Here is a 9,708-nt window from a genome sequence, read left to right as displayed (position 1 = left end):
CAGTCATTCCTTTCTTGTCCGAACGGCCGACATTTCCTTTGGAAATGTGTCTGGTTTGACTTTACAACTCCGGAGCTGTAAAGTCAAACTAAACACATTTGTGAGCCCACCCAAATAAATACATGATAGAAAGCAGGCGTCGTCATGAAGGTCACATACATTCACATAAAACATCACACAAAACACAAAGATTTGCTCATCATGCACAATTTCAAATCAGTCACAACGTCCTGGTTCTCTGACATCACTTCCTGTCTCAGACTTGTTAGATCTGGATCATATGGTTTGGTTTTTCAGTTTAATTTCTCTGGTGACTTCTGTCTTTTAACCAGAAACATTAGGGTGTTTTTTTGTAATTGTATTTTCTAAGTGTTCGCATGAGGCTGGTCCTGTTCCCTCTTCATCCAAACAGCCTTACAAAGAGACTCAGCGACGGCTGACCGCCCACTCTTCCCTCCGGCCAGCTTTCATTAATCAGCAGTGTTTTACTGTAAATTCACTTCTCCATACACATTTCTTGATACAAGCATTTTAAATGAACTCACTGAGGAAACCCCTTCCTATGACACCCCAGCTAGGGCAAAGGGGTCAAAGGTCAGTCAGATCACGTCTGTTTCCAATAACCGAGTGTTCATCTCCCCCTGGGAAGTCTCTCTCTCTCTCTCGCTCTCTCCCGCAAAGATTTTTCTGTTTTTTTTTTTTTTTTTACAAATTCCTCCCCAGTTTCAATCAAAGTTCATTTCTTACACTTTTAACCTTTTTTCTCCAGCTAACCTGAAAGCATCTTGTCAGCAATGGTACCACTTCTCGTTGAAACTAACGGCTACAGCTTGTGGCAGGTTAGCGGCCATCCATTGACCTGAATAATGATGATATGCCATCCAAGGTCTTTCCTCTCGCTGTGAAGACCTATGATGGAGACGGACGGTTTGCGTCCACAGCCACTCCCTCCCCCGCAGGGCGGATCTTCATTTGGAGGATGTTTTGACTGACAGCGGTCGTTGTCAGTTAGAATCCACTTCCTCCTTTGATACCATTTAACCAATCAGGTGTCTTAGTGCAGTGCCAGGGCCCGCCCCAGAACAGATCAGAACCACTGAGGAGTTTCCTCTTCCTGTGGGCGGGATCAGCTGCCCACCCTGACATAGGTGACCCGTCCGCTGGCAGGGCTCAGTCTGGAGCTGCCCGATTTAAAGCAAACCAACCGGTGACCTGCAGAGAAATAAACCACATTTCCACAGAGGAACATCTCAGATTCAGTCTGTTCATTTTATCTTTGAATTATCTTTGAATTGGAATTCAAGAGGAAAAGAGAGGAGGATGAATAGGTACCATTTTACAATAAGACCACCCTTATAAATTGTTTATAATTAGGTTATTAATTAGGTTGTACACGCTTGATAAACTTGACAAAAACAACTCTCCCTTTAGCTTCAAGCTAACGTAGCCTTGTTTCTCTATTGGCCTCTGGATTCGATAAACTATCTATTCTGTGTTTCATCCTGTTCTGTTGAAATGACTGGTCTTATGATCCTTCTAATGACTCCATATGACATTTTTCACGGCTATTCTTACGGTTAGAACAGTTAAGTGGATGTTTTAGCACTGTGTTTATTATTATCATCAGTATTATTATGATCATTGTCATAACAATAACAATAATATTATTATCATCATCTTAATATTATTATTATTGATATTAATATTATCATCATTATTAAGGTTTTATGCTTGAAGAGCCGAAACCTTATTGTTTTTCTGCTGGTTTATCATTACTTGTCCTACAGAAAAGTTTTTTGCAAATTCCTGTGAGGTGGCACATGATAGAGGCATGGAATTTTGCACAGTAAAATATATTGATGTGCAAATGCTGGCAGTGTTGGGAGTGACGTAGAAGGAGAGGATTAAGAATGAGTATATTAGAGGGACAGCTCAGGTTGAATGGTTTGGAGACAAGATTGAGATGGTTTGGACGTGCGGAGGAGAGATGCTGGGTATATTATGAGAAGGATGCTGAATATGGAGCTGACAGGGAAGAGGAAAAGAGGAATAACACAGAGCAGGTTTATGGATGTGGTAAGGGAGGTCATACAGGTGGCTGGTGTGACAGAGAAAGATGCAGAGGACAGGAAGAGATGGAAACAGATGAGCTGCTGTGGTGACCCTTAACGGGAGCAGCCGAAAGTAGTAGTAGCACTAGTAGTTGTAGTAGTAGCAGTAATAGTGGTAGTAGTTGTTGTAGTACTAGTAGCAGTATTAGTGGTATTGGTACTAGTAGCAGTAGTAACAGAAGCAGTAGTAGTAGTAGATGCAGCAGTAGTTGTAGTACTAGTAGCAGCAATAGTAGTGTTAGTAGCTCTAGTAGCAGTAGTAGTACTAGTAGCAGCAGTAGTAGTAGTAATAGTAGTAGTAGTAGTAGCAGTAGTAGTAATAGTAGTAGTAGCAGCAGTAGTAGTAGTGGTAGTAATCGTAGTAGCAGTAGTAGTACTAATAGCAGTATCCATAGTAATAGTAGTAGTACTAGTAGTAGCAGTAGTAGTAGTAGTAGTGGTAGTAGTAACAACAGTAGTAGTAGTAGTAGTAGTAGTAGTAGCAGCAGTAGTAGTAGTCGTAAATGTTGGTAATGTAAAAACTTTCCTAGTCAGCCAGATGGTGGCACTATAATTAAAGATCTAAACTTCCAGTTTTGATAAGCCATATCTCCCACACCATAGTTCCAAATTGGACCAAACATACTTCACATATTCATGCAGATATGCTCTACAACTTTGCTGCTTGGACCACTATCATCCGCCTGTGACATTTTTCCGCCATATTGAAAAAAAAAAATGTAAACCACATTTTTCCCCTGTCTTCCTAAAGAGGAACTTGACCAGAGTAAAGTATGGGAAAAGCCTCACACATTCTCCATACATATATTTGATATCATTATGTGTTTTGGAGACATTAGCCAGTAAATGTGAAAGAAGATGTGGCCTAAAAGGAAAAGGGCTACAGCTCCATGATATCACAGAAAGTTCATCAGTTCATCTGGACATAACATTTATTGAGAGAAACGTTTCATTACTCATCTAAGTGACCTCTTCAGTCTCAACTGACTGCAGGTATCCCCACCCTTATAAGCAATACAGTGGCATAATGACCGAAACCAACGATCAGTTCCATGTGCAAATTGCCGTGACCATTAACTAGAGCTACAATGGCCGTGTGTACTATTCACAGAGGATTTGGGAATCATTGCAATCACAGCATTGTAAGATGGCAACAGATGTACTCTTAGCCCCCCACCCCTCGGCTCAGGGTTGGTCATTCCCTCTTCACATACATGGCCTCTATGACTCCCCATTCAAACCAGCGTTCCTCCCTATCAAGGATGCGCACTTCCTTGAGGGTGATCACTTACATAAGTGATGAAACGTTTCTGTCAATAAACGTTGTGTCCAGATGAACTGATTCAACTTTCTTTGATTTTCTTACCTGGATTATTTAGTATGCATAAAGACAGCCCCATGATAGTTTGCTTGGTTGTTATGAAACTTTGTGCAGATGATAAAGTGCGATTAAAAAATATGTGTGCAACAGTATTCCAACAAAAACCAATAGGGGGCACTACAAATGCAAACAGGAACAGAGGGAGAGGGCGAATCACTGAGACAATCTGTTGCTGTGGAAACTGTCAATGTCATGTGATCTCTACCTGTCCAGGTTGTCTGATTGGTCAGGACGAAGGCTTTGCAGTGGGCGTGGCTCTCACACACACTGACGGCCTCCTGCAAGCTGAAGACGGACAGCAGACAGCTGTCATGTTGATACGACGGCCAGCATCGGTAATCCTCCCCAGCAACAGACACGTCCAACAGCCCCCGATAATCTGAAAGAGAGGAGAGGGTTTCTGTTTCTGGTGTGACAACCTGAAACATAATTTGAAATGTGTACATGTTAACTGAAATGAGTAAAAATACTGTAAAAAGTGTCAGGCCTTTCATTGGGGAGGTAACTGACATGTCTGACATTCTTGTGTAAGAAGTGGGGTTGTTGTGAAGCGTCTAGTGTGTTGGTGTAGGGTTCTGTGCCTGTCACGTCTCACTCTCAACCTTCACCGCTGGCTAGCAGAAATATGAACAGGAGAGCTGAGCACGCAAGTCTCTCCCTGCCAGTACATAGCCTCTCCAACAGCAAGCCCTATGTAGTGCCTCCTCGTGGCGACACACCTTGGACCCTGGCTGAACTACAAGGGGCTCGGGGGAGGTCTGGCCCCTAGAAGTCCGGTACGCAGGCCCACCAGTGTGTGGATATTTCCTTTTGCCCACAAACCAGCCCCCCGGCTATGGGTTAAATAGTGCCACTACCTAGTGGATACCTCGGGAGAGGAATAGGCTACGGGAGAAAACCACTATAGAAAATCAACATCTACAGGGCTGTTGTTTTTTGTTTTTCTTGCCCTTTTTATCTGTCTAAGTCAGACAGTACTGCTGGCGTCGTGTGTGGCTGCCGCTTCTCCCTCTTGTAGCCCCCCCTTCCCATCCACCCCTGTATGTTTGTGTTATGTTTATCTGTTGTCTTGTTTCACCCCGTTTATTGTAAAGCAACTTTGAGTGTTAGAAAAGCACTACGTAAGATTTATTTATTATCATTATTATTATTAACTACTGAAACCATGTTGAAAAGTGTTGGATGACAATCTGATTTAAACAAAACAAGGCTGCTGGACAATATTACCGTGATATTCATAAGGAATGTTCCACAACACTGGTATACAACCTGCTTCCACATGTAAAAACACCGTGTTTAAGAATCCAGCTGAGAGCTGGGCATCCGAGCAGCATAGTGGTCTATTCCATTGCCTACCAACATGGGGCTCGCTGGTTCGAATCCCCATGTTACCTCCACTTGGTCGGGCGTCCCTACAGACATAATTGGCCATGTCTGCGGGTGGGAAACCGGATGTGGGTATGTGTCCTGGTCACTGCAGTAGTGCCTCCTCTGGTCGGTCTGTCTGTCTGTTTGTGTGTGTGTGTGTGTTTGTCTATCTGTGTGTGTGTCTGTTTGTGTGTATGTGTGTGTGTCTGTCTGCGTGTTTGCTTGTGTGTCTTTTTATCTTTGTATCAGTTTGACGGCATCAGAGACGATGTTAACTTTAGTGGATGTGACGGGGTCAGATGGAAGAAACATCAACAGGAAAAAAACACTTCACTGTGCATTTGATTCCCTTCAACACACATCCTGATGTACCACATAGTCTGTGTGTGTGTGTGTGTGTTTGTGTCGGGGGGGATGGGTTCAAGCCATTGAGCAGTGAAAGGAGAACATGTCTCCTATGATCTTACTCTCATTAGCCCCTTGTTACCACACACACACACATTCACATACACACACACACACAATTTAAAGGTCAAACCTCGTGACCCCCGACCACAATGCATTCCACTGTTGTCTTGGCAACTGCAGCCCAGAGCACGCGCACACACACACTCTCTCTCTCACACACACACACACACACACACACACACACACACACACACACACACACACACACACACACGTAGAGAGAGAATGCAGTCTAATTTCTATAGTTGTATTTTAATAAAGTGATTTATTTCCAATGAAACAAGTGTATGTGCTTTGACAAACAAAAAGAGTTGAATCAGTTCATCCGGATACAACGTTTATTGACAGTAAAGTTTCATCACTCATCTAAGTGACATATTCAGTCTCAACTGACTGCAGGTATCCCCGCCCTTATAAACAATACAGTGGCATAACAACTGAAACCAATGATCAGTTTCATATGCAAATAGGTGTGACCATTAACTAGAGTTACAATGGCCATGTGTACAATTCACAGAGGATTGGGGAATGTCAGCAATCACAGCATTGTAAGATGGTGAAAGATGTACTCTTAGCCCCCCCCCCTTAACTGCATTACTGAGCATGCATAGCAAGACATAAAGACAGACTTATGTATTTCTGGTTTCCCTAAATAGAATTATGAGTTAAATTGAATTGAGACATTTAAACTGTATATGTTTGTGTGTGTGTGTGTGAGAGAGAGAGAGAGAGAGAGAGAGAGAGAGAGAGAGAGAGAACGAGAGAGAGAGAGAGAGAGAGAGAGAGAGAGAGAGAGAGAGACCAGACGTACCTGCTGTGTGTGTGTGTGTGTTGTTTTGCAGGTATCTGCCGGTCTTGTAGAGTTGCAGGATTTTCTCCATCTGAATCAGAGTCTGGTCGATGCCCCAGTTCAGCTCTCCTACAACCATCAACACAGTCTGTGTGAAAACATGTCGGCTGAGATCACTTTCATTATTCATCTACCAACAGGAATGTGAAGTAGATATGTCCAAATGATAAGAGGTGAGGAAGAGAGAAGGTCCTGTCCCTCCTTTACTCTTACTATGACATGGTCTGGGTTCAATGTCGATAAGTAAAAGTCAGGTTCAAACAGGTTTCATGTTTGTTTCTGACACAACAGCGCTGTTGACTCTCATTTATTTGGAAGGAGCTCAGACAACACTCACCTTACCAGGGAGGCCATAGGTCAAAGGTCAATGTGAAACTCTACACCCAGTGAGACTTGATCAGACCAGCTCCTAGTGAGAATATCTAAACTTCTAATAATGGCAAGACAAGGTTTGTATACTGTTGCTGTCTGTTGAATCTCTAACAAGAAGTGTTGTAGTAATCGAGTCCAGGACTCGAACTCGAGTCCGACTCGAGTCCTGATTTTCAGGACTCATGACTCGACTTGGACTTGAGCACTGATGACTCAGACTCAGACTTGGACTTGAGCATTGAGTGCATTCGGACTAGGAAATTGGAAATGGGGACTCGGACTTGTTAATTGATAAAGACTGTTTTTTTGTTTTTGTTAGGTTTTTTGTAATAGGCCCTAATAATTTGGCATAAGATATTGATAGCTATATTAATACTGTAACATTATTCAATTTCGTGCAAGGGCAGGCATGTGTGTTCCACCTACATGCGGATTCACGTGCATACCCTCATGTTCAGTAACAGTTGGTGCTAAGATGCCTAGAGATGCCCCAAATTGTGCACTTTGCTTACATGGATTTTACATCAAATTCAAGCAAGAGCACTGCCAGATGTTTGATATGTAAACGCACTATTGAGGAGAAGACCGGGACAACCTCAAACTTCAACAGACATCTGTCATGTCTGTTGAAGATACATATAGTGCGCCACTCTGGCACCGTAAAAAAGTACATGTATCTTCAGGATACATACACTACAATTTGTATGGATCTTGATGATACATGTACTTTTTTATGGTGCCAGAGTAGAGCACTGGAGCCCATCTTGGAACTTAACTCAGACTCAACCTTGATGACTCGGACTCAGGTAATGGGGACTTGACTCGGACTTGACTCGGGACTCTTCACTGGGGACTCGGACTCGGACTCGAACACTGGGGACTCGAGACTTGACTCGGACTCGAAGTTTAGTGACTCGACTACAGCACTACTAACAAGAATGTTCTGCATACAAACCTGATTGTCTTCCGTAAAGAAAATGAGATACCAGCACCGCCACCGCTCCACTCAGAGCTCACACATCTGATGTGTGTGGTATCTGTGTACTGTGTGTGTGGTATCTGTGCGTGTGTATGTGTGTGTGGTATCTGTGTGTGTGTGTGTGTGTGTGTGTGTGTGTGTGTGTGTGTGTGTTGTTTTGGCTAGTTTTTGTTGATAAAGTTCTGATGAGGTTATGAGGTTGTCAGGTTTGTCTGTTCTCCGAAAAACAGGATAAGATCAGAATCCCTCTCTCACCTCACACACACACACACACACACACACACACACACACACACACACACACACACACACACACACACACACACACACACACACACACACACACACACACACACACACAGCCTGCAGCTTGTTCATGGCTTGCTTGTATTATGATGACATACCATCACTGATGCACAGACAGATATGACGGAGAGAGGGAGGGACAAAAAGAAAGACAGAGAAACAGACACAAAAAGATACACAGAGAGTAAGACAGACAGACAGACAGACAGACAGACAGACAGACAGACACAGAAGAGAGACTCACAGACAGAGACAGACAGACAGAAGGACTCACAGATAGGTACACAGACAGAGACAGACAGATACACAGACAGAGACAGACAAACAGACAGACAGAAAGACACAGACAGAGAGACAAACAGACAGACAAAAAGATACACAGAGACAGACAGACATAGACAGAGAGACACAGACAGAAAGAGAGACAGACACAAAGAAAGACAGACGGACAGACAGATTGAGATAATTTGTATTATCAAATATAATTTACCTGTAAATGTCCTTTTTAAAGATTTTTGACTGTTTTATTAGTTGATTTTGTTTTAATAGTTATTTCATTATCATATCACATTTCTGCTGTCTGATTTGTATTGACTACATTTATTTTTGTTGATCTTATTTCATTCAACATAAACAACTTTTTAATGCTCCAATTGAAGTTTATAATCATTACTATTATAATAACTATATTATCATTGTTATTTTTATCAAACCTATGATTGCTATTCTCATGATCATTATTATTATTGAGTAAGGCCATATTTTGGGAGCACTCAAACTGTTTCATATAAATCAGATGGAAGTGGATGTAACGTGAATGGTTAATAGGTTGGAGAGTAAAAGAAAGGAAGAGCTTTGCATTTTTCTTTCAATTTACCAGTAGCATTTACTATCTGGTCCAGCAGGGGGCGTAGTGCTGGCGGACCACTGTGAGGCAGGAGGTAGGTGAAGAAGAACCTGAAGACAAAACCAGAGAATGCTTTTCTGAAGAGTAATCTGTCCAGTACTTATCAAAATATGATAAGAAAATACAATACGACTAATAAATGTCATAATGGCTAGTAAACCACATAATATGACTAGCAAATACAATAGCTGACTAGTAAATATTATGATTGGCAAATAGCATAAGACTAGTAGATATGACAATATGATTGGTAATAATATAACCTCTATTCTATTTGAATTAGTTTGTCTTGTCTGGTCTGTTGGTTGAACACATAGTCATAGTAGCTGCATCGCAATCCTCTGTTCTTCTGTTCACCTGTAGGCGTTGTAGAGGTTTCGCTTCTCGTTGATGCCCTCGCAGTGCCCCCTGTGGCAGGGCAGGCTGAAGTTGCGTGCGGGAAAGGTGATGGTACAGCGGTCAGGGGTCAAGGAGGTGCAAGAGACCTCCTCAGTACTGGCGTCGTCCAGGTCCGTCACCTTCAGCTCCTCCCCAACCAGAACAAACTGCCTTGGCCGGAAGTCCAGCAGAGACACCGAACCCAGTGGAGAATGAGCCAGGAAATGAAGCAGGCGGACAAGACTCAGACAGATCTACACACACACACACACACACACACACACACACACACACACACACACACAGGTCAAAGCAACATATGCAGATCTAGGTTAACATGATGCTGAAGGAAGCATGTTCTTTAAATAAACCATTATTTTATTTTTAAACTAAACTGATAAAAACTACTGTCTAAACTAAATTAATTAAACTAAACTGTCTAAACTATGCACCCTAAACTGTTTTAACTAAATTAACCTAAAATAACTAAACTAAACTAACTAAAGTCTAAACTGAATACATAAAAACAACTAAATTAAACTAACCTGAAAAAACTAAACTAAACTAAACCAAACTACTAACCTAACC

The 9,708-nt window shown here is 42.2% G+C and overlaps 1 protein-coding gene across 1 annotated transcript in view; it reads right to left on the bottom strand.

Moving 5' to 3' along the window:
- Positions 1–1,126: 1,126 nt before the first annotated feature.
- Positions 1,127–9,708, bottom strand: part of pkdcca (protein kinase domain containing, cytoplasmic a) — a 42,286-nt gene continuing 33,704 nt past the window's right edge. Inside the window, exons 3-7 of the mRNA XM_056291427.1 lie at positions 9,100–9,374; positions 8,713–8,792; positions 6,140–6,247; positions 3,698–3,871; positions 1,127–1,212 (exon numbers count right to left, since the gene is read on the bottom strand). Of these exons, the coding sequence (XP_056147402.1) occupies positions 1,127–1,212; positions 3,698–3,871; positions 6,140–6,247; positions 8,713–8,792; positions 9,100–9,374 (723 nt within the window). The remainder of the gene's footprint in view (positions 1,213–3,697; positions 3,872–6,139; positions 6,248–8,712; positions 8,793–9,099; positions 9,375–9,708) is intronic.

Source organism: Lampris incognitus, chromosome 13 (genome assembly GCF_029633865.1).
Source record: "Lampris incognitus isolate fLamInc1 chromosome 13, fLamInc1.hap2, whole genome shotgun sequence".
In the NCBI taxonomy this organism is placed as follows: Eukaryota; Metazoa; Chordata; class Actinopteri; order Lampriformes; family Lampridae; genus Lampris; species Lampris incognitus.
This window is presented reverse-complemented; position numbering and strand designations above follow the sequence as displayed.